The following is a 25358-nucleotide window of genomic DNA, read 5'->3' on the forward strand; positions in this document are numbered from 1 at the left end:
ATAAAACAGCTATAAAACCAGTTTGTTGAATGGTATAGAATGTTGGGCAGTGAAGCACCAACATGTGCAAAATATGAGCATAATGAAGATGATGCCAAGAGGGATATGCAGGTATACAAGAAAGATAAAATTAGAAATAAGGTTATTCATAATAAGATATGAGTGACTCATATTGAAGACAAACGTGTGAGATATGGTTAAGATGGTTTGATAATTTGAGAAGAAAACCAATAAATGCTTATGTGAGAAGAGTGGATGAAATCAAACAAATATCTAGCAAAAAGAGGTAGTGGGAGCATTTAGGTATGATATTAGTTTTAAGGGCCTTATGATAGGAAATGATTGGCAAGCTAGAATTTATGTAGCCAACCCCACATAGTGAGATAAAGTCTTGGCATGTTGATTTTAGTACTACTCATTTTGTTCCAAGTGCTTTGAAACTTCCTCTCTTGAATTGGTGTTTACGAGTGGGAGTTCAATTCATTAGTAAATAGTTTAGTCCTAACCTTCCAGTTCATGTCAGACTTTTGATGCTGTTGACGGGAAGCAGGCAAGGCGAACAAGTTCCTCTAGTCCTTTGGGAGAGCTTTTTGATCATGGTAATATACCTTTTCATGTGCATCCTTTCTTGTTTGTATGAATTTTGAAGATTAGCATCTTGACATTTATAAATATTGCAGGTTGTGATGCACTTGCATGTGCGGTATGTAGAAATATTATTTTGTCAGCATTTTTGTAGCCACTGGAAAGTGTATTTCCTTCTCATTTTGCTTATACCAGTTTGAGTCTTTGGCATTTGGGAGCACCGCCATGTGTGGAAGAAGTAGTTTCTGGTTCTGGGTGATTTCTGCTGTTCCATTTTATGGTGCTACATGGGAACAGTAAGTGGTCTAAAGCACAGTGGTTCATTTCATTATATGTCAGTTTTAACATATAGATTGATGGTTGTGTTTTATTTTTTGAGGGGGGGGTGGGGGTGGGGTGTTGGTGGGATGTAAATTTATGCAGTTGTCATGTTCTGTCACTTGTCTGGTCCAATAAATGTTGTTTGGTGATACTTCATTCATTTCTTGATAAATTAAAAAAACAGAATTGACATTTTTGGTTCTTTAACAATGGAAACAGTGTGTATCTTTTTAGGAAAAGGCTTGAAATATGGACATTGTTGGATGAAAAAGCTTGTATTGGCTGTTGAGGGTTCTATTCATGAGTATCACAACCTTTGACAGACAATTGTCATGCAGGAGCGTATTCTTTAATTATTAGTGTTTATATTTTATTTTTATTTGTTTGGATATGCTTACTATTTAAGTTGTTAGGTTTTGGAAACTTGTTTATTATATTAGGTTTAATGAATAGTCATCTGACTTTTTAAAATAGATGGATGGCTAAGGTTAGAAAGATCCCTTTGTGATCAATGGCTAAGATTTATTATCGCTGTAACCCTAGTATTAATAGCTTTTTAAGACACTTTGTGGGTAGTTGTTTTACTCTAAATCAACTTTTTGAGGTTTCCTTAAACCCTATTTTTCATAACTTTGTTCCAAAGTTGGTTTTAGCCCAATTTTTGCACTTGTTTTGCTGATTCTTCCTCTCATACTGCATCACATTCATTAGACTTTCGATATTAGAAATATAAATTGTGTTTTACAAACAGTTCTCATGTTGCTAAAATATATATTCATGCATGTGCCAAGGTCCATTAGTTGATGAGAACTATCTTAATTTGTGACATTTAACTTTATAGCTGATTATTCATAGTAATTTGCCTTTTACATTTACATGTTTTATAGGTCATAGACTTATATGATAGTCTACTCTAACTTGCTATCTTTTCCAGGTTCAAGTTAGTTGATCACTGATTTTTCCTAATTATTTTGACATATTGATAATCTCTTGTCATGCTAATTATTATTGTTTATTTTCTGCAGTTTTTTCACCAACACCCTCATTCTTCCAGCAATAAATGGACCAACGGAGGGTCTCATGCTGATATATTTCTGTCATTTCTTTACAGCTATTGTTGGTATGGCCCTTCCACATTCTTAGGCACTTGCTACATTGTAATTGCATACCCACGGAGATCTATCAATTTGTTTCCCAATTATTGTTTATCCCCTCAGTGCATTCATAATGAATATATGGTAGATATCCTACATGATTTCCCCCTTTTTTTTCTCAGGTGCCCAGTGGTGGGCTCAAAACTTTGGAAAGTCTATGCCCTTTCTGAGTTGGGTTCCATTTTTAAATGGTAAGAACACTTAATAGAACACCTTTTGAAGAAGTTATTGTCTTACAGCAGGGTTTACGCAAACTGAATATTTGGCACAAGGGATGGTAGCATATTGTCATCTTTTTTTCTTTTGCCTATGCACCATAATTATGCACACAGCTGTGAAATTTATCGCAGTGCTTTTCTACTACACAACTTTCCCCGACTTCATTCAGGATTTAAGTGTTTTCTTGATACACCTACACTTGATCGTGTTGGGATAATTTATAATTCTCTTTCCTAAACATTCTTCATATTTAGGACCTCAAATTGAACCCAAAGAAAAATATATTAGAATCTAATAATACAGGTTTTGGGATATTAACTGTGCTGTATTTTCTATCAGTAAGCTGTCAGAACTGAACTTGTAAAGTTTTGACTGCTTTTTCTGAAGCAAAAATGAATTGGATCAGGGTGTCATATGTCTTATTGCATAAGAAGCATAATAAATTTCTCTTGATGTATTGCTATGTTGTTTCCTCTCTATTTCTTGGCACACCATACCTACTTACCACTCTTTTTTATGCCTTGCATAATTTACCTCTGTTGGCTGATACTGTGTATGAATTCTATATTTTGTCATTGCTATTTCATTAATTTATAAATCTGGCTCACCTTTTGTTTCTCTGTTGTTTAATGCTCTTTTTAACTTTTTTGTCCCTTTAACTGCAGAAATCCCAACATACAGAGTTGTGTTGTTTCTAATGATAACTTTTGCTGTAATACCGACAGTCTCATTTAAGTAAGTAATACTGCAACTTCCCAAAGCATGTTTACTGTGACTATACATGTATAGTGATTCATATTTTCACAGTTTTCTCATTCCTTGTGTCCTACAATTGAAACTATTCCAAAGATGAAAGGTATATTTGCTGGTCTATCGTAGTTAAACACTTTAAATGTGTCTAAGGCATATTTTTCCAATCTATTGTAGATGTATACATTAAGTAGTATGCCTCATGATTGACTAATTAGTCTTTTTTTTATTAGCCGAACATGCATACTTGTGCAATCTTTAGTAATATTCTCATGGAACATCTGAATATATTATAAGGTTGCAATAAGTGTTTGTTCCTGTCACACTGTTGGGACATGGTAAACTGGTTTCATTAAAATCATTTTCATTGCCACTGCTGGTTATGTTCTTCTGTTTAGTGGGGGACAACTTTATTATTGTCTAGATAACTCATTTGTGTAAAAATTTGGATTTATAGTAGGATATATGTATAACAAATCCAATAATCTTAAACATGATACTAGTTTCGTACTTCAATAACAAGTGTTGAAGTGTATAAGTATTTAGTGAGGATACTATTGTAATTATGGTACTTATTTTACTCTTTTATATATACTTGTCTATTCATTTCCTTGTGATAGTCACTAGGATGCAATGATGCATATTCTTTGATATATTAAAGATGCCTCTAGTCGCGGTGTGATGTACCACATCGGCACAGCCAGATTGTGGGATATATAGATGTTGATTGAATGGGATCTCCTACAAACACACGATCCACATCTGAATATTTTGTATTTGTTGGTGGCAATTTAGTCGTAAGAAACAAAGTGTTGTTGCTAGGTCCAATGCAAAAGCTAAATATAAGGCAATGATCGCAACAACTCGTGGGTTACTGTGGTTGAAACAATTAATTAAAGAGTTAAAAGTCATTGAAGTCATGTCTATGCAGTTGAACTGTGACAATCAGGCTGCTATGCACATCGCTTCTAACCCTATATTCCACGAGAGAACCAAGCACATTGAGATTGATTGCCGTTTTATTTGAGAAAATGTGCTTTTGGGGGATGCCGTTACAATATTTGTGGGCTCCAATGATCAATTAGTTGATTTACTCACTAAGTTGCTTAGAGGTTCTTGTGTGAGTGACATTTGTACTAAGCTGGACATGCTTAATAAATGTTCCAGTTTGATGGGGAGTGTTGAAGTGTATATAAGTATATAGTAAGAGTATTATTGTAATTAGGGTACCTAGTATACTCTTGTATATATACCTTGTCTATACATTTTAGAGAACGCGCAGATTATTTTATTCCTCTACAGCAAGAAGTCCTAATGACTTTTTAGAGATTTATTTGCTCACAGCATAGTTCAGATTCTTGACTTACTTTACTATTCTTTCATAATGGTCAGATTGAAATTACTTTACATGGTGTTATGGTCTTGTGCAGTGTGTACAATGTTTATAAGGTTGTTCAAGCCAGGAAAGGAAACATGATATTGGCTTTGGCAATGGTAAACCCATCCCTGTTGAATTTCTATGTTTAATTCCTAATCAAGGTGCTCAATAGACTCTTTCCCATTTCTTATCAGCTTTACCCATTTATCGTGCTATTGGGAGGAGTCCTAGCGTGGTATGTGACTATTCAAGCTATTTGCTTAATTTGTTTATCATGTGCATAGGTTTTTCAAGTGTGTTCTCATATTGGTTTTTGTCTCTTGTGGCGTGTGTAGGGATTATTTGTCTCCCAATGATCTCATTGGTAACTATCCACATTTGGTTATAATGGGAACTGGACTTGCATTTGGGTTCCTTGTGGTAAGCTAGCTAGATTTCTGTGTAAAAAAACCTCTTCCTAGTTCAACATCTTCATTAGTGTTCTTATTTTGAGTATTTCCACGTACCTAAGATACAAAATTTGGAAGGAAATATCCATGGCAAAATGTTCACCATGATCCTCTATATTCAGTTTTGGCTCTAGGGGATAAGTACAAAATCTGAAGTATCAGGGTCTCTCTCGATTGTGGTTCACCACATAGTTGTTTTGCTTGACCTACTAGCTGTTAGCAGTGCCTTACATGTGTTATGTTATTACATATCACACTCTAATATCACTAGTTAGGGAATAATCAAACATGGGAATAAATTTTGTTTTTCCCACACAAGATCAAAATCAGAGACATACAGATTAAGAGTGGTTTGACAATCTGCCTGTATGCACAGGTGAAGGTGCAAAAATTCACTACTCGAAACCCCAAACCCAATACACCTAATCTTTCTAAGATTTTTGGATTGCTCACAACATTGCATCTTGTCTAAACTACACCTTAAATAATCAACTATAAGGGGCTATTTATTGAGAATGGATAGGTTAGAAATTCTAAGCTTACTAAGGCTGGGTTCTCTTTGTTGTTTTCAGCCCGTTTTGAGTTTTTAGTTTTTTAAATCATTAAAAACGCGTTTATTTTGTTATTTTCAAAAATGCATTTTCGAAAACAAGAAAAAATTTTGTAGAGAAAACCCAAAACTTTTTCAACCAAAACACACTAAAACACCCAAAACGCGGAAAACACACAACCCCCTCCCTCCCCCCCAATCTCGCAAATCTCTCGTCTTTCTCTCTCCTCTCCTCTCTTCTCTCTCCTCTCTTCCCTTCCTTCTCAAGCCTCAGCCGTCAACTGCACCCACCATCTCTGTAACCTCCATGAGTCGCCATCGACCTTACCCGCCAACGCCATCACCGCCGTCGACTGCCCCCTACCATTCGATCTTGTTGGTTTTGTTTACTCTCTCCTCTCCTCTCTCATCTCTTCTCTTCCTTCTCTTGCTGGTTTTTGCGTATGTTGGTCGATGGACTCTTGGGTGTCGAGTGGTTGCCTCTGATCACCGAAACCACCAACCACGGTGGCCAGTGGCAACTAGAAGTGCGTATATAGACGGATGGGTCGAATGTTTAAGCTTAAATCTAAGGAGATTTGGCTGTTGGATCTTGTTAGTTTTTGGTTATGTTGGTTAATGGGTCTTTGGATGTCGGGTGGTTGCCTCTAATTGATGGAAACCACCAGTTACAGTGGCCGGTGGCGACTGGAAGTACGTATATAAGTGAGTGGGTCAAACGCAGTGTTCAAAAACGCGCTAGGCACTAGTCGGGCGCCAGGCTGGGGCCTAGTGCCTAGGGCGCCTAGGCGGGGCCTAGGCGGCGACTAGGAAAAATGATTTTTTTTTTTTTTTCTAAAAACCTTTTGATGTAATTTGATATTATTTTCAAGTAAATCAAAGTTGAAAAGACAAGTGAAATAATGGAATTAAGACTCAGAAAATAAACTATTATATTAGTTATAAGTTCAAGAAGGTAGAAGTAGCAATAATACAACATAAACCATATCCGAAAAATCTAAGTCTAACTATCTAATTGGTCTTCTTCCTCTCCATATTCTTCCAATACACGATCTTCATCGGACTCAAAATCAAATTCATTGATTTCTTGCTCATCTTCTTCTTCTGATTGAAAATCATCTTCATGAAGCTCTCTCATCCTAGAACTTCTTCGAGCTTGAAGCATCTCGTCTGCTCCCGATGCTTCACCAACCACTTCCCAAGTGAGCCCCGTACCAGGCTCAACTTCTTCATCATCTTCTCCATCAACGATCCATCCTTGTGCATTACTAGCATCACTAGCAAGTAGCACATCAACATTCCTTTCCTTCTCCCTTTTGTGCTTGTTCATCAATTTCGCATTAAATTGAACACATACTAGATTGTTCAATCGATTCACGTCTAGTCTATTTCTTTTCTTCGTATGTATCTACATAAATAAAATAAAAGCAATATCAATATAAATGATAATTGAATAAGGATAACTAATTGATAGTAAATAAATATAATTCATATATACACTAACCCCTTCAAAAGTGCTTCAATTTCTTTCACAACCGGATGAACTAGTGGTTAACGAGAGAATCTTTCTTGCCATTCGTTGCAAGTTTGGAGTTTGATTTCCATAAGTCATCCACCATGTAACTATATAGGTCAAACAAGTATAAAGTAAACAAATTTAATTTATACACTAATACACAATAGAAAGGATTAAAGGAATTTTATACCTGGATTATAATTGTCATCATTTTTCGCACACCCTTGAGTTGCCCACGATTTTTCAAAAGCTCCATCTTTACGAGTATACTTTGGCAACTCAACATTTATAACATGGCCTTGCAATTCACCATCATAATGATAAAACATCTCCACACAGTTAAAAAGCCCATCCATCACTTCATTATCAAGTTGTATATCCATATCCTTGAAAAAGTAGTAGGGATTCAAAAGATAAGCTGCAAAATGTAGTGGACTATCTAGCCTATCTTTTACCCTTGCTTCAATAATCTCCATAATAGGCTTATAGTTCTTTTCAAGATTATTTAAGGCCTCTTTAATATCTTCCTTTGCTTGCTTAATCTCTCCACATAAAAAGCCCATAGAAGGCTTTCTATCCGCATCAACAATTCGAAGCACCTTCACCAAAGGTGCAAAAACTTTAAGGCATATAGTCACACCATTCCAAAAAGCAATGCTCATCATAGTAGCATAGGCTGCTTTCCCTTTAACAATCTTTGACCATTTGCACTCCTCCCATTCAGAGCTGGTAAACATTGCCCTTAGTTGGGCCTTTTTCTCCATCAACTCTGTAAAGTCAAGAAAGCAGAAGCGAATCTAGTGACTCCTGGTCTCACTATATCCCTCTTCTTCGTAAATGACCTCATTAAGGACAAGGTCTTATGGTGTGCATAAATGAAGATTGTGAAACTCTTGGCCTGATCAATGACTTTCTTATACTTCCGCAGTTTTCCAATACTTTCAAGCATCAAATTGATGGTGTGAGTAGCACATGAGGTCCAAAAGATATTTGGCCTCTTCACCTTCAATAATTTTGCCGCTCCCATATTATTGGCAGCATTGTCGGTTATTACTTGGATGACGTTTTGTGGCCCAACTTGCTCAATGCATTTATCCACATACTCAAAGATAAGTTCACTTGTATGTGCTTCATCTGAAGACTCTCTAGAAGAAAGGAAAGCAGTACCTGCATTAGAATTAACACATAGGTTCATGATGCTCTTCCTTTTTCTATCTGTCCAAGCATCTGTCATAATGGAGCACCCAGTTCGTGCCCACTCTTCTTCATGCTTCTTCAATAACTCTTTTATTCTGTCAACTTCCCCCTTTAATAGCGGTTCCTTCAATTGGTATTGACTGGGAGGTTTGAAGCCCGACCCAAATTGACCAACCGCCTCAACAAACAATTTGAAGCTATCATTGTCAATTGCATTGAAAGGTATACTAGCTTCATACACCCATCTAGCACAATATTCGCGAACAGACTGTGTTCTCTCTTTAAATAGTGCTTCACTAATAGTTTGTTGCCTTTGGGTCATTCTCGCACTCAAACAAGTTTCAGGGCTGATGGAGCTTGCAAACTTATCCATAGGGCCAAGAGTACGGGACGTTTTTCTGCTACCTAACTCTTGCAATTCATCTTCATCATCCCCTTCCACTCTTTCAGAGATATTAACAGTTGATCTCATCAAATCTTCCTCCTTTTTCTTATTTTTCCTCTTATTCTTTGCCTCGGCAATAGCATTCTTACATTTGGCTTGATCAGTTGGAGAAGATTTTGGACATGCAGAAACATTTCCAGAAATGTGGCCAATGTGTTCTTTTACTCTGTAAACACCTCCAGACATAATTTTACCACACAACTTACATTTAATTTTATCCATATTCTTTGGATCAATTAACATTCCATGCTCCCATCCAACATCATTTGACTTCCTTTTAAGAATTGAGGAGGCCTCGGACGATGCTCCCGTACTTCCAGTCCTATCCGAATCATTCATTTCACTTCCTGTTTTTTCCTGAGTATTGAATAATATACATTGAAATTTAATTAAAACTCATTTAATGAAATCAACAGCTGCTGCTTGAAGCAGCAAGCTTGCGTATTGCTTGCTTGCTGCTCCAACGAGTAGCAAGCAAGCAATACGCAAGCGAGCAACGAGCAGCTTTGCGTTGCTGCTTGCTGCTGAGTTGCTGCAGAAAGGCAAGCTTGCGTTGGCGGAGGAAGATGGATAGTTGGATGCATACCGCAGCAAGACGCGATCGGCGACGAGAGAGAACGACCAACAGGCAACAGGTGAGGTCGGCAGCAACGAGAGACCAAGACCAAGAGAAGAGATCAATGGTGGCGGCGAACAACCAAGAGGAGATCGAAGGCGAGAGAGAGAGAGAGGAGCCGCGATGAACACAACCAGAGAGAGAAAGGGAAAGGGGATCGGGAAATAGAGAAAGGGAGGAGGAAAAAAGGTCGGCCCAAGACGCGCACGACCTAGGTGGCCCAAGTCGTGCGCGACCCAGGCGGCCGCCCAGGCAGTTAGGCGCCACCTGGTCTGCCTAGGCAGCGCCGCGGCCCGATTAGTCGGCCATGGCGCATAAGGCTACCGAGTAGCCCTAAATCGCTGCGGCCGGTTGCCGCTCAACGCCTAGGCGGCCGCCTAGGCCGAATTTTCGAACACTGGTCAAACGTTTAAGGTTAGATCTAAGGAGATTTCGCCATTGGATCTTGTTGGTTTTTGGTTATGTTGGTTGATGGGCCCTAAGGTGTCGGGTGATTGCCTTTGATCGTTGGAAACCACCGGCCACGGTGGCCGATGGCGATTGGTAGTGCGTTTTTCACTTGTGGCTGAAAATTAAAAATTAGATATATGAAAATCTAACCGTTAAATCTGGCTCATTTTTGTGTATGTTAACCCTTTTGTCTTGGAGTTTCTAATGGTAGGCTCTGATCGTGTGAATATCTAACCGATAGTGGTCGCCGATGACGAAGAAGATGCAGGGTACCGAAGAAGGAGAAAAGAGAAAAAAGGAAAAAAAAAAGAAAAGAAAAGAAAAAAAGAAGAAAATTTTATTATTAAATTTTGAAAATAAAAATATATATTACTTTTAAAATTTAAAAATGTAGTATATCTGTATTATAATTTAAAATATAGGATAACATATAATATATTATTAAGTGTATAATTTAATATAAATTATTGTTAAGATATATGTCAATAATTTATTAATCAAATTTATTGTTTTATTTTAATAGTAGAATTTTATTAAAAAAGAGTTAATTTTATTATTTAATAATTAAATTCATTGAATAAAATATCATAAAATAAGTTTTTCAAAATTCCAAAAGAAACGCGTTTTCTAGTTTTCTATTTTAAGAAACAGTTTTTCAAAATGACGAAAAGAACACGTTTTCAAAAATCTCAAAACAAACACTCAAAACACAAAATTGAAAATGAATTCAAAACTCAAAACTGAAACATGAACAGAACACCACCTAAGCTTTTGGGTTAGGTATAAAATTCCTATCTTTATTGTGGAAAAATTGTGTATAGCTTAGCCATTTTAGGAAGGATTCTATATTAGCTATTTTAGGAAGGATTTTATGATTAATTATGCTGATTTAGTTGGTTTCCTATTCTATTAGGAGATTCCACAAATTATGGGATCTGATATAGCTTTCTTTTATTGTTAGAAATTTATGTATATATAGCTAACCTATATGTATCATTGGCTAAGAGTAGAAATACAATTATTCCTCTATTTCTCACTTGGTATCAGAGCAGGTTTCTTAGGATTTGCTGGCCCTAATTGCCTTCATCACCTGGGGTTTTTCACTCTCTAGTGCGATTTCTTTTTGCCCTTACTGGCTTTCATCGCCAGTTCATAAATAGCCTTTCTGCCCTTACTGGCCTTCCTCGCCAGTTCATAAATAGCCTGGATTGAGAAGTCTGTCACCATCTTTGCCCAGATTGAGAGGTCCGCCTTCACCGTCGCGGTCAATGCTTGTGTTGCCATCCTCGTCGTCGTTGTTCGACACTTCCGACGACTGCCTTCCAGATTGCGGCTGCCTCTGCTCGTCGAATCCGCCTCTACTCGAGTTTGCCGTTGTCGGATCTAGGGTATTCTGATTGCGGAAGTGTTGCTACTGCGGCCAACGATCATTATTGATGCTGCCACCAAATCCAGTTCCTTCGTGAAACAACCTTAGTCGCATAGGAGGCTAGATGAGGAAGATGTCAGACGTTGGGGAAACTACACTTGGGACAACAACTGTTACAGGCCCAATCGGAAGAAGAAGTCTGATCTCAACAATTTGGAGAATTGCAGAGTATTCATGCTGCCTACAAGTTAGATGGAAAGAACTATCTTAAGTGGTCTCAACTCATCCGAATTGTGCTGAAGGAAATGGAAAAATTGCTCATCTTATTGGTATAGGCCCTAAACCCACAGATCCCAAGTTTGAAGCATGGGATGAAGAGGACTCCGTGATCATGGCATGGTTATGGAATTCTATGATACCTGAAATCAGTGATACATGTATGTTCTTAGCCATTGCCAAGGATATATGGGATGCAATGCAGCAAACCTACTCCAAGGCTAGGGATGCAGCTCAAGTATATGAAGTCAAGATGAAAATTATAGCTACTAAACAAGGTAACAAAACAGTCACAAAATATGCAAATCAACGGAAAGCCTTGTGACAGGAATTGGACCACTACCGAGTGATAAAGACCGAGTGTTCTCAAGATTCAGTGGTCTTAAAGAACTTCATTGAACAAGATAGGATTTATGATTTTCTGGTTGGACTTAATCCAGAATTTGACCAAGTAAGGATACAAATCCTTGGAAAGCTAGAGGTCCCATGTTTTAATGAGGTTGTAGCTCTAGTTAGAGGAGAAGAAAGTAGAAGAGGGGTCATGCTTGAACCACTGACAGTTCAGCTTTGGTGGCTAGTGGTAAAGGATCAACCATAAACACGGAGAAAGGAACAACCTTTGAAGGAGGAAAAAATGGTCAATTGAAAGCCCAAAACCATGATGGATTGTGGTGCACTTACTGCAAGAAGCCTCGGCATACACGTGAAAGGTGCTGGAAACTTCATGGTAAGCCTTCAAGCCATGAATGGGGACTAAAAGGAGGGGATCAGCCTCGGAACAATGGATAAGCTCACATGGCTGCAGTACCACAAGGTGAATCAGCATCACAGGAGCCGAGTAGTCTCAACCAAGAGGAGATTGAGAGGGTGAGATCCCTTATTTAAAGTCTTGAAAAGCCTTCAGGTACTTGCTCTTTGGCATATTCAGGTGAGTTTCCATTTTCCTTCAGATTAAATGCCTCGAGTGTAGTCTTTACCAACTCTTGGGTTATGGACTTAGGAGCTACCGATCATATGACCCACTCATCCCAATATTTCTCCACCTATACTCCTTGTCCAAGTAATCAGAAAATAGCCACAACCAATGGATCCTTAGCCACTATAGCTAGAGTAGGGGATGTCAAAATAAGCCCATCAGTAACCTTGAGAAATGTCCTACATGTTCCTAAATTGTCCACTAATCTTGTCTCTATTCAAAAACTCACCCAAGATTTATGTTGTAATGTTGTTTTTCACAGCAGTTATTGTGTATTTTAGGACAAGGATTCAAGGAGGATAATTGGACGTGCTAGGGAACGGAATGGCCTCTACTATCTTGAGACACCTAGTCAATTGAACATGACCAAGGGCAGTTTATCCCATTCCTTCATATCAGAATGTGTTCCCTCTAATAGAGAAAGAATTCAGCTTCTCCATTCTTGCCTAGGACATCCACCAATTTAGCTGCTGAAAATTTTCATTGTGAGATGTGTGAATTTACCAAACACAGACGTGTTCCTTTTCCAATTAGCAATAAAAGAAGTCTTATTCCTTTCTACTTGGTTCACAGTGATATTCGAGGTCCATCTACCATTTCTAATGTGTCTGAGGCATGATAGTTTGTTTCTTTCATTGATAATTGTACTCGAGTCACCTGGATTTTTCTGCTCAAACATAAGTTTGATGTTAGTACTGTTCTTCCCAATTTTTGCTCCATGATTCAAACTCAATTTGCGGTTACTATCAAAAGGTTCCGATCAGATAATGCTAGGGATTATTTCAACCACATTCTTACTCCCTATTTTCAGAAAGAAGGAATCATTCATGAATCATCTTGTGTGAATACCCCACAATAAAACGGAGTTGCGGAGAGGAAGAATGGTCACCTCTTTGAAAAAACCCGAGCTCTATTGTTTCAGACCAATATGCTTAAGGTTTTTTGGGGGGAAGCCTTTCTTGTAGCCACTCATCTCATTAATAGGTTGCCCCTTCTCGGGTCTTGGGTTTCAAGAGTCCTATGGATGTCCTTTTCACATTTATCCAACCCTCACCACTACCACTCACCTTGTTCCTCGCATTTTTGGGTGTGTGTCCTTTGTGCATGTGCATGGTCCAAATAGGGGAAAATTAGATCCTAGGGCTCTCAAATGTGTCTTTATGGGCTATTCTTCTACTCAGAAAGGGTATAAGTGTTATCACCCTCCATTCAAACGGTTCTATGTCTCGATGGATGTCACATTCAATGAACATGCATCGTATTTCTCCCATCCTTCTCTTTTGGGGGAGAATTCAATTAGGGAAGACAAGGAAAGTTTTTTGCTCGATCCGATTCCTTCTTGTTCATCATCTCCCCACCATATGCCTAGGAACTCATCTGACTCTATGCTTGAATAGCCTGTTCTTGAACCTATGCCGGAAATACCACATGAACCACAAGAACAACTTGATTCTGATCCTAGAGATGTGAGATTTGGCAAGGTGTTTGTGAGAAAGAAGGCGGCTATTCTTGAACCTATGCAGGTCCAAGAGTCCAACACAGATTCCTTGAATGAGGTAAAAATTTATGACTCTGCATTATAACTTGAAACTAAAGTTCAGGAGGGTAGTAATGACCAGGACCTTCCAATTGCCATTAGAAAAGGAACCAGAGAGTGTACAAAGCGACCTCTATTGCACACTTCTTATCATTTAAAAATTTCTCACCACATCACCAAGCCTTCCTTGTAAGTCTTAATACTATCACCCCCTTGCACACTTTTTATCATTTAAAAATTTCTCACCACATCACCAAGCCTTCCTTGTAAGTCTTAATACTATCACCATTCCTACTACCTTGTCCGAGGCATTGTCTAATGAAAAATGGAAACAAGCTATGAATGTGGAGATGGAGGCATTGGAAAAGAACAAAACTTGGGAACTGGTGAGATTACCAGCGGGAAAGAAACTAGTGGGTTGCAAGTGGGTGTATACGGTGAAGTACATGGCAGATGGGTTAATTGAAAGATACAAGGCACGATTGGTAGCCAAAGGATATACTCAGACTTATGAAATTGATTATCTAGAGACTTTTTCCCCAGTCGCGAAAATGAACACTATTAGGGTATTGCTGTCACTAGCTACTAATTATGGTTGGGAATTGCAACAATTTGATGTCAAGAATGCATTCCTACATGGAGAGCTAGAAGAAGAGATTTATACGGAAGTTCCACCAGGTTATGGGAAGAACTTGGCTGATCATACGGTGTGCAAATTGAAAAAAGCTTTGTACAGTCTTAAACAATCACCACGGGCATGGTTTGGAAGATTTGCAAGAGTTATGTTGGCTATGGGATACAAACAAAGCCAAGGAGATCACACACTATTCATTAAACACTCTCCATTAGGGGGAGTTACAGCTCTCCTTGTGTATGTTGATGACATACTAGTGATTGGAGATGATAATAGAGAGAAGCAGTTGTTAGGTCAGTGTTTGGCCAAGGAATTTGAGATCAAAGCATTAGGAAGGTTGAAGTATTTTCTTGGAATTGAAGTTGCACACTCGAGGCAAGGAATCTTTATCTCACAACAGAAGTATGTTACAGATCTTCTCAAGGAAAGGGGTAAAATTGCATGCAAACCAGCAAGCACTCCCATGGATCCAATTCTTAAGCTTGGGAAAGCAAAGGAGGATGCGGCAATTGACAGGGAAATGTATCAACGGCTGGTATGAAGACTCATTTACTTATCTCACACACGGCTAGATATAGCATATGCAGTGAGTATAGTTAGTCAATTTATGCACAATCCGAAGACAGTTCATTTACAAGCTGTTCACCGGATTTTACAGTACCTTAAGGAGACACCATGAAAAGGGATTTTGTTCAAAAGAAATAGAGGTTTAGTACTTGAGGTTTACACCGATGCTGATTATGCTGGGTCAATTGTTGACATAAGATCAACTTCTGGATATTGCACTTTCCTTGGAGGAAACCTTGTGACCTGGAGGAGTAAGAAACAGAATGTAGTAGCACAGTCTAGTGCTGAGGCTGAATTTCGAGCAATGGCTCAAGGAATATGTGAACTACTTTGGTTGAAGATCATCTTAGAAGACTTGAGAATTAAATGGGATGGACCGATGAGACTCTATTGTGACAATAAGTCTGTAATTAGCGTAGCTCACAATCCAGTTCAGCATGACCGAACGAAGCATATTGAAGTTGACAGACACCTTATCAAAGAGAAGTTGGAAAGTGGTTTGATTTGCACACCTTACGTTCCTACAAATGGTCAACTAGCCGATGTACTTACCAAAGGGTTGAGTAGCTCAATGTTCGAGAATATTATATCCAAGCTGGGAATGGAGAATACCTATTCACTAGCTTGAGGGGGAGTGTAGAAAAACTGTGTATAGCTAGCCATTTTAGGAAGGATTTTATATTAGCTATTTTAGGAAGGATTTTACGATCAATTAGGCTGATTGAGTTGGTTTCCTATTCTATTAGGAGATTTCACAAATTATGGGATCTAATATAGCTTTCTCTTATTATTAGAAATTTATGTATATATAGCTAACCTCTATGTATCATTGGCTGAGAGTAGAAATATAATTATTCCTCTATTTCTCACATTTATCATACTTTGGCTTGGATAAAAAAAAAATTGAATTCAAGGTAATCTCAAGAATTCTCCATCTTACATTTAATTTCATAAATAGTGAATAGAATTAAAAGCCTTTATTCCACTATGTGGGATTGACTATATGAATTCAAGATGGAAAATGCTTCTTGTACATTGAGGGTCACACCTTGGGGTACACCCAGGTGCACAAATGACCAAAATGCCCTCACAAAAATTGCAAATTTGCTTCCCCTGCCCTTAGCTGCCTCCTTTCTCTTCTCTCTCCCCTTGTCCCCACGGCCACTTGCTACAATTGCCAGTCACCACCTTTCTCTCGTCGCCTCGCCTCACCCCGACTATTACGTCACCTTGTTTGGCGTCGATCGTCGTGGAGAGGGAGTATTTGCGGTGATCGGCACGAGGCGAGACAGTAAGGCGAAGGCGATGACTGGCGATTGCAGAGGCGACCGTGGGAAGAAGGGGAGAGAGAGGAGGCGGCCGCAGGAAGAAGGGGAAGCAAATTTGCAATTTTTGTGAGGGCATTTTGGTCATTTGTGTGCTTGGGTGTATCCCAAAGTGTAGGGATGAGTGTACAAGTAGCATGGTCCTTTCAAGATAGTCTCAAGCAAGGCATTGCTTTTTTTTTTTATTATTATTCAACCCTTGTACTTTAATGTGAATAAAGGCATTGCTAAGTGATGCATACAACAAGAAGATACAAAGTCTTTATCCCACTATGTGAGATTGATTACATGAATTTTAGCTAAAATTTCATTTCTATTTGTGGATAGCGTTATCTTCTGTAAAGGCCATATAATTAATATCAAATTGCTCAAATGATGTGTAGCTAAGAGACTTTGTCAAATTCAAGTATGCCTAAACTAAGAGACTTTGTCAACATATCTGTTGGATTGTCTTGTGCATCATTTATTCACAGTGATGTCACCATGTGTAATAATATCTCTAATAAAATGGTACTAGATATCAACATGTTTTGTCCTTCCATAATACATTTTACTGATCCTCAATCAAATGCAGTACTCTCACTATCACGAAACTGTATAGTGACTGACTATCCAAGTTGAGCTCAATATGTAAACCTCTCAACCAAAAGCTTTCTTAACTACCTCTATAATTATCATATACTCTACCCTCTGTAGTAGTCTAGTATACAAAGAGACTACATGTTGCAAGATAGATTTTCGATTCACAACACTTTTACAAACGGTAAACACATACCTTGTTAGAGATCTTTTATCCAGATCTCCGCCACAACTGAATCCACATGTCTTGTAAAAGTATCACCACAACATCCAAACTCCAAGAGTACATTTGAAGTACCTCAAAAGTATCTCGTGATCCACATCCACTAACTCCAGAGTATCTCATTATCATATACTCTGCCTCTGTAGTACACAACTTGACCATAGGTTGCAATATATATTTTCAATTGACATCACTTTTACAAGGGTAAACGCATACCCTGTAAGAGGTATTCTTTTATCAAGATCTCCACCATAACCGAATCCACATACCTTGTAAGATATCACCACAGCATCCAAACTCCAAGAGTACATTTGAAGTACCTAGCAAGTATCATATGATCCCTATCCACTAATTGCTTGCCAATGAACTTTTTCCTAAATTAGAGAAATATCTGCCAACTACAATTACAACATGTTAAATATCTATATGAGTACAAACTGTAGGATTCATAATACTAGCAACCACACTAGAATATGGAGTCTTTTCATATACTCTTCGTCTTTATGTATGCGAGTGATAAAAAGGGATAACTTGAAATGAGAAGAAAAACACTCATAGTGTGAGAAAATAATTATGAGAAAAAACCTAAGAGACTAGTCTCTCTTAGCTTGTTATTTATAATAAGCATAATGGGTCTTAAACCTATGGGTTTAATCTAATTACAAAATAAAACACACACATATAATAACTATAATATATACTAATAATTCTAACACTCTCCCTCAAGTTCAAGCATAGATATTATATTCACCAAGCTTGTTACAAATATATTCGACTTGAGCACCCTTTAAAGATTTGGTGAAAACATCTGCAAATTGATCGTTGGAGTTAACAAACTCTGTAACAATAACACCTTCAACCAGCTTTTCTCTAACAAAGTGATAGTCGATTTCAATATGCTTAGTTCACTCATGGAACACTGGATTAGAAGCAATGTGTAAGCCAGCCTGATTATCACAAATAAGCTTCATAGGAGACACTTCACAAAACTTGAGTTCCTTCAGAAGTTGTTTAAGCCAGATGAGTTCACAAGTTGCATTAGCCATAGCCCGATACTCTGCCTCTGCACTAGATCTAGCTACTACATTTTGTTTCTTACTTTTCCAAGAAACCAGATTTCCTCCCACAAGAACACAATACCCAGAAGTTGACTGACAACCAGAAGGAGATCTTGTCCAATCTGCATCTGCATAACAACAAATATTTGTGTGTCTCTTATCCTCATAAAGTATCCATTTACTTGGTGCTCTTTTGATATATCTCAGAATCCAGATAACAACATCCCAGTGAGAATCATATGGAGAACTAAGGAATTGGCTAACTACACTCACAGCGAAAGCAATGTTAAGACAAGTGATTGTGAGATAGTTCAACTTGCCTACGAGTCTCCTATATCTTCCAGGGTCTAAATAAAGCTCCCCATGTCCTGGCAAGAGTCGGATGTTTGGATCCATTGGGGTGTCAACTGGTTTGCAATTCACCATACCAGTTTCTTCTAAGATGTCAAGTGCATACTTCCTTTGAGAAATTGAGCTACCATCTCCTGATTGAGCAACTTCAATACCCAAGAAATACCGAAGTCGACCTAGGTCTTTGGTCTGAAAGTGCTGATGTAGATGTTCCTTTAGCTTCTGTATTCCAACCTAATCACTCCTTGTGATAACAATGTCATCGACATAAACAACAAGGTAGATACATAAGGAAGAAGAATGGCGATAGAAAACCGAATGATCAGCCTCACTTCGAGTGAGACCAAAGGCTTGAACCATAGTGTTGAACCTGCCAAACCACGCCTGTGGAGATTGTTTCAAACCATAGAGAGGTTTCTCGAGTTTGCAGACTACATTGGACTCCCCTTGAGCAACAAAACCAGGTGGTTGCTCCATATATACCTCTTCTTGTAAATCACCATGAAGAAAGGCATTTTTAATATCAAGTTGATAGAGTGGCCAATGACGCGTAGCAGCCAGAGAGAGAAAGAGGCGAACATAGGCCATTTTCTCAACAAGAGAGAAAGTATCGCTGTAATCCAACCCATAGATCTGTGTAAAGCCTTTGGCAACCAAGCGGGCCTTAAGACATTCCACCTGGCCATCAGGACCCACTTTGGGAGTGAATACCCAACGGCAACCAACGGGAGTCTTTCCTGGTGGTAAAGACACCAAATCCCAAGTACCATTTGAATGTAAGGCGTCAATCTCATCTAACATAGCCCGGCGCCAACTAGGATGGGACAAAGCTTCACCTATCATTTTAGGAATGGAAACAGAGGAAAGGCTCGAAACAAATGCACTATAAGAAGGAGACAAACGGTCATAGCATAAAAAGTTATAAATAGGATGGGGATTACAAGTAGATCGTGTACCTTTGCGAAGAGTAACAGGGAGATTGTCGGGCTTAGGATCCGGGGCAGGAGGGACCACAGATGGAGAGAGTGAGTCAGGAGAGTCTTGGGCTGGAGGAATGCTGGCGCCGGTAGTGGGAAGAGGACAACGATGATATGTAAGAAGTGGAGGAGTCGTGGTAGGTGGACCAGAAAACGGTAGGGTAGGCGTCACAGAGGAGACAGACGGACCCGAGGGGGACAACGAAAGAAAAGAAAAAGGAACAGGCAAAACCTAGTGAAGACTCTGTGAATCAGGCCGAGCAACCGAAAAAAAAGACTGATGTTCAAAGAATGTGACATCTGTAGACAAAAAATAGCGATGCAGCTCAGGAGAGTAACACTCATAGCCTTTTTGCAATCGGGAATAGCCGAGGAAGATACACTTGAAAGATTTTGCAACAAGCTTATCCTGTCCAAGTGAAAAAGAATGCACAAAACAGATACATCCAAAAACACGAAGAGGAACAGAATAAAGTGACTGTGTAGGGAACAAAAGGGAATGAGGAATTTTCTCTTGTAATGCTGAAGATGGCATGCGATTGATTAGATAACATGCAGTTAGAACAACATCGCCCCAAAATGTGATGGGAAGATTGGCATGTAAAAGGAGCGTCCGTGTAGTCTCAATAAGATGGCGATTCTTACGCTCAGCAACCCCATTTTGTTGAGGTGTGTAAGGACAAGAAGATTGATGCAGGATGCCATTAGCAGTCATAAAGGTAGTAAATGGAGAAGAAAAATACGCAGGGGCATTATCACTACGAAAGACACGTATAGAAACTCCAAACTGTGTTTTTATGTCAACAGTAAATGTCTGAAAAATAGAAAATAACTTGGACCGACTCTTCATAAGAAACAACCAAGTGCAATGGGAAAAGTCATCAATGAAAGTAACGAAATATGAAAAACCAAGAGTAGAATTGATGCGACTGGGCCCCCATACATCGGAGTGCACAAAGGAAAAGGGAGCCTCAGCCCTATTATTGACCCGACGAGAAAAAGAATAACGAGCGCGTTTACCACGCTAACACGACTCACGATTAAACATGGACAATGACGACAAACTAGGAACCAATTTCTTCAGTTTGGAGAGGCTGGGATGACCGAGACGATAATGAAGAAGATTTGGGGAAGCGGCACTGGTGCAAGCTACTGGCGAACTAGGCACAGCAAAATGATAGTGACCCTGTGACTCACGCCCGACGCCAATCGTCTGCCCCGTACCCTTGTCCTGAACACAAACAGATGTAGGAGTAAAGATAACAGAACAGTTAAGGGATTTGGTAAGTTGGCTAACTGAAATCAAATTAAAAGGACTATCAAGAACATATAAAACAGAATTTAATGAGAAAGACGAGGTGGGTGTGATTTGACCGATTCCTTTAACTGCAGTTTTGGTGCCATCTTCCAGGGTAATAGTAGGGAATGTATCATAATAGGTAAGTGAGGATTACCACACATATGGTCAGTGGCGCCAGAATCTATAATCCAAGGACTAATAGATGAGCCTTGAGCAACACAAGCAATGGGATTACTAGGATGAGATGGCTAGGTAGCTTGAAACTTCAAGAAGGCATCATACTCAACTGCAGACATAGGTACCAATTGCGAACCTGGTGGAGATTAAGCAGGAGTAGGATCGCTCTGAAATACATGAGCTGCACTAGTAGATGATACAGGTGGAGCAGCTGACCAACCATGTTTCTTCCAGCATTTGTCCTCAAGATGACCCAATTTCTTACAAAAGGTACACTGTGGACGTGAGCGATTATTATTGCATCCTCTATTTCCTCCTACGGTTAAAGCCTAAGATACAAGAGCTAAAGATTCGGATGGAGGAACAACATGAGAAGAAAAGGACATACCATGTGCACCTGTCATATTCAACAACCTTTTGAAAGAGTCCTTCATGGTAGGGCTAGCGGAGCTGGTCAAGATTTGGTGCCTGATGGCGTCAAACTCTGGTTTCAGACCGGAGAGAGCAATAACCATAAAAAACTTCTCTCGTTGAGCAATCTGTTCGGTGCGGGTCGTAGTGAGAGAAAGAAGAGCATCAAATTCTTGCATGAGAGCCCGATCTTGCCCCAAATAAGATTCTGTGGACGACTCCTGCTTGAGATTCTTGATATTAGAAACCATAATGTACAAACGTTGGATGTTGTTTGTATAACACTCTTCAGCTTCCTTCCACACATCAACACAAGTTTCAAAGGGGCAAAAGAGCTGCACGATGGAAGGATCAATAGACTGCCATAAGAGGCTACATAATTGGGCATCAACTTGTTCCCATCTAGCCCGATTCACTTCTAGCACACTTTCAGCCTTTGTGGTAAGATGATCCGCTTGGCCTTACCCTTTGAACCACATTTTGACAGAGGTTGCCCATGAGAGATAATTGGTCGACCCTATCAACTTGACAGTGGTAATATTGGTTGTCCCAAGATTGGAGACAGTAAAGGATTGAGAGGCAGTAGGGGCAACAGGTGCCAAAGTGGGAATAGCATTGGCAGAAACGACGTCACTGAAATTAGACATGGCAAGGGTTTCGACATTGGAAGTGGCTTGAGGAGTCGCCAGCGATCAGATCTGGAGAAGCCCGAAAAAAAGTGGCTGGCAGACACGCTGTCACGCGCAGGCTTGTGGAGACAAAGGCAGCAATCGGCGGCGGCGTGTAGGGGTGCGTGGGTGGTCTGGTGGCAGGTAGTCTTCGGTGGTCGGCCGATCTAGGGGCGACGAACCTGATGGTGGTGGCGGTGTTATCCAATGGTGGCCGGACAATGGGTTTTTGGTATTGCTCAATGATGGTTAGGGTTGATGGCTAGGGTTTTTTTTTTTTTTACCAGTGGCTATAATACAATGTGAGAAAATAATTATGAGAAAAAACCTAAGAAACTAGCCTCTCTTAGATTGTTATTTATAATAAGTATAATGGGCCTTAAACCTACGGGTTTAATCTAATTACAAAAATAAAACACACACATATAGTAACTATAATATATACTAATAATTCTAACACATAGGTTTGACATTTTTCATTCCAAAGAGCTCCAAAACCATTTCAATATACCTTTTCAGGACAATGAGTTTCCCTACTTTCATGTTTTTCGGATTTCCATACCAAGAATTTTCTTAGTTCCTTCCAAATTATTCATCTCAAACTCAGAATACAACAATATCTTCAACCTGTTACTTTAGGCATATCTTTAGCAACAATAAGTATGTGAGCAACATATAATAATAGGTAAATGAAGTTGCCATCTGCAAGCTTTTTAAAATAAATACATCTGTCATTCTACCCATCAGTGTTCTAAAATGCGCTAGGCACTAGTTGGGCGCTAGGCCTCAGCCTAGCGCCTAGGCGGACTAAGGAAAACTATTGATTTTTTTTATTTTTTTTAACTTTGTGATGTAACTTGATGTTATTTTCAATTAAATCAAAATTGAAAGTGACATGAAAATATATATATATATATCAAATATATATATATTAGATATATATTTAACATATAAATAGAAAAGAAAATATATGTATCTAACATATAAATAAATAAAAATTAAATAAAATAATAAAGTTTATATGTTAAATAAACCCGAACAAAATCAGTTCACTAGCTTAAAGCATTGCTAGTTGATTATTAAATATATATATGTATAAAGTTTATTAAATAAACCCTAACAACACCCAACAAAGCGAGAGAGAGAAAGGGGTCGGAAGCGAAGATGGAGCTTGACAGTGGCGGCGGCAACGGCATTGATGCAGCAAGGATGTGGCAGCTTGACGGCGTAGAGGCGGTGAGGAGGTCGCGATGGAGCTGGAGGTAGCGAGGAGGTACCGGCGAAGTTGAGACAGCAGCGGCCTTGGGCTGAGACGAGTATGAGAGGGCGAGACAAGAGAGACTTCAGAATCGACAAAGGGTAAGATTTAAACCCAAAAATTAGGCGTCCTAGGCGGCTAGGCGCTGCCGTCGCCCGATTAATCGGGCCGGCCCCTAGAAGGGCCAATTAGGCCATATTTGCGACGTCCAGGGGCCGCCTAGCGTCGACGCTTCACCGGCGCCTAGGCGGCCGCTTAGGCCGATTTTTAGAACATTGCTACCCATAGCTCATATTGGTCTAGCAAATTGCTTCCAGCTATAAAGAGACTTCTTCAGTAGGCAACATGATCTTCCTTATCCTCAAAACCAAAATATTTACTCAGCTGCATATCAATTGGCTTGTCTAGGCTACCATCTATGCAATCTTGACATCAAGTTGCTCCTACTCAAAATCATGCATGGCAACTAATCCAAGCAAAACTGTTGAGCATTGTGGTGTGTGGCTTCTAGGGTTGCGGCAACAGCAAGTCAAGGCGTTGCCATCTACCTTGATTGATTAGGAAGTTTCCTAAGTTACACTTAGGAAACTTCCTTAATCCTTAGCTTTCCTAAGTTTCTTTCTTCCTAAAATGTATATATGTTCTGTTCTTAGGAAACTAAAATGTATCTTTTAGTTTCCTCATTTTAGTTTCCTAAAGTGTATAGCCCTAGTGTCCTAAATTATCTCTCCTCTCTTCTATATGAGGACAACACGTGTACATTGTTTTCTAAGAAATTATAGTGCCTTCTTCTACATGGTATCAGAACCCACCCTAGAGAAGATTCAAACTTGTTTTTTTTCTGGCCTTCATTGCCTTGGTTTCTCCTGGTGCCTTTATCACACTGTCTCCTCCTCGATTCTTCAGTGTCTTCATCACGTAACCTGTGCATTCATCGCACAGCTTCTTCTCCATTTTTTCTAGGGTTAGCCTCTCCTACGTTAGTCAAAGATCATGTTTGAAACCTCTGAAACTACAACCCCTACCCTAATTTATGGGGACACTCATTCAGTGGATCAACCTAGTGGAGGAGAGCTTCCGATTGTCCATCAAACCTACCAGCTAGATGGTAGGAATTTCCTTCAATGGTCTCAACTTATCAAGACTTTCCTTAAGGGTCATGGGAAAGGCATCCATCTAACTGGGTTGCCTCCAAAGGAAATGAATCCATCTTTCACAATGTGGGAGATAGAAGATTTGAAAATCATGTCTTGGATGTGGAGCACCATGCAGCCAGAAGTCAGCACTAAATTCTCTTCTCAGCCTTTTAATCTTATTCATTCTGATGTTTGGGGACCCTCCAAAGTATTAAACTGTTTTGGGGCAAAATGGTTTATATCTTTTATTGATGATTATACTTGTATGTGTTGGGTGTTTCTTCTAAAAGATAAGGCTGCCATTGGAACTGTTTTACCATCCTTTTACAAAATGATTAACAACCAATTTGGCACGTCTATTAAGAAGTTTGGGACTGATAATGCGAGAGATTACTTTAATACTCATATGCATTAGTACTTCCAATGAGAGGGCATTATTCATGAATCCTCTTGTGTTGATACTCCTCAACAAAATGGAATCGCTGAAAGAAAAATGCGACATCTTCTTAATGTCACCTGAACTCTCCATCATCACCATGTTTCAAAAACCTTTTGGGGAGAAGCTGTGTTGACAGCCACATGTTATAAACCGAGTCCCTTCTAGGGTGCTTCACAACAAAAGTCCTTTTCAGCTTTTAGGATCTTTTTTCCCAAATCTTAATCTTCATACTCCCTTATCTCTTAAAGTGTTTGGGTGTGTTTGTTTTGTCCACATACCCAAAGTCAACAGGGATAAGCTGGATTGTAGGGCTTTTTGATGTGTTTTTCTTGGGTATTCACCTACACAAAAGGGCTATAAATGTTATCATCCTACTGCTAAAAAATTCTCTGTCTCAAAGGATGTAACTTTTCTAGAAAATCAAGCCTTTTTTGGCCCTCCTCCATCTGGACAGCAAGCAGCAGCCC

General features: G+C 39.2%; 2 protein-coding genes across 6 annotated transcripts in view; one reads left to right on the forward strand and one right to left on the reverse strand.

Annotated features, from left to right (window-relative positions):
- LOC127801732 (choline/ethanolaminephosphotransferase 1) overlaps positions 1 to 25358 on the forward strand; it is a 46364-nt gene that overhangs the window by 5371 nt on the left and 15635 nt on the right. For all 3 annotated transcript variants that reach the window (XM_052337102.1, XM_052337101.1, XM_052337103.1), the window contains 9 exons: positions 524 to 599; positions 681 to 703; positions 781 to 881; positions 1932 to 2026; positions 2183 to 2251; positions 2945 to 3014; positions 4460 to 4523; positions 4602 to 4642; positions 4743 to 4827. In XM_052337102.1, the coding sequence (XP_052193062.1) occupies positions 524 to 599; positions 681 to 703; positions 781 to 881; positions 1932 to 2026; positions 2183 to 2251; positions 2945 to 3014; positions 4460 to 4523; positions 4602 to 4642; positions 4743 to 4827 (624 nt within the window). The remainder of the gene's footprint in view (positions 1 to 523; positions 600 to 680; positions 704 to 780; positions 882 to 1931; positions 2027 to 2182; positions 2252 to 2944; positions 3015 to 4459; positions 4524 to 4601; positions 4643 to 4742; positions 4828 to 25358) is intronic.
- On the reverse strand, positions 6264 to 9398 carry LOC127801731 (uncharacterized). 3 transcript variants are annotated; one of them, XM_052337100.1, is made up of 3 exons: positions 7113 to 8517; positions 6911 to 7029; positions 6283 to 6814 (listed from the first exon to the last, which is right to left on the reverse strand). In XM_052337100.1, the coding sequence occupies exons 1-2, from the start codon at positions 7684 to 7686 to the stop codon at positions 6926 to 6928; spliced, it is 678 nt and encodes a 225-aa protein (XP_052193060.1). In that variant the 5' UTR covers positions 7687 to 8517; the 3' UTR covers positions 6283 to 6814; positions 6911 to 6925. The 3 variants fall into 3 exon arrangements, with proteins under 3 accessions (XP_052193058.1, XP_052193059.1, XP_052193060.1); XM_052337098.1 differs by having other exon boundaries at positions 6264 to 7029; positions 7113 to 9398; XM_052337099.1 differs by having other exon boundaries at positions 6264 to 6814; positions 6911 to 9398.

The sequence above is a fragment of the Diospyros lotus genome, chromosome 5, assembly GCF_014633365.1.
Source record: "Diospyros lotus cultivar Yz01 chromosome 5, ASM1463336v1, whole genome shotgun sequence".
NCBI classification, from domain to species: Eukaryota; Viridiplantae; Streptophyta; class Magnoliopsida; order Ericales; family Ebenaceae; genus Diospyros; species Diospyros lotus.

What these genes read in the sequence shown, in the direction of transcription:
- LOC127801731 (XM_052337098.1), bottom strand. Translation starts at nt 8,903, where the DNA reads ATGAATGATTCGGATAGGACTGGAAGTACGGGAGCATCGTCCGAGGCC.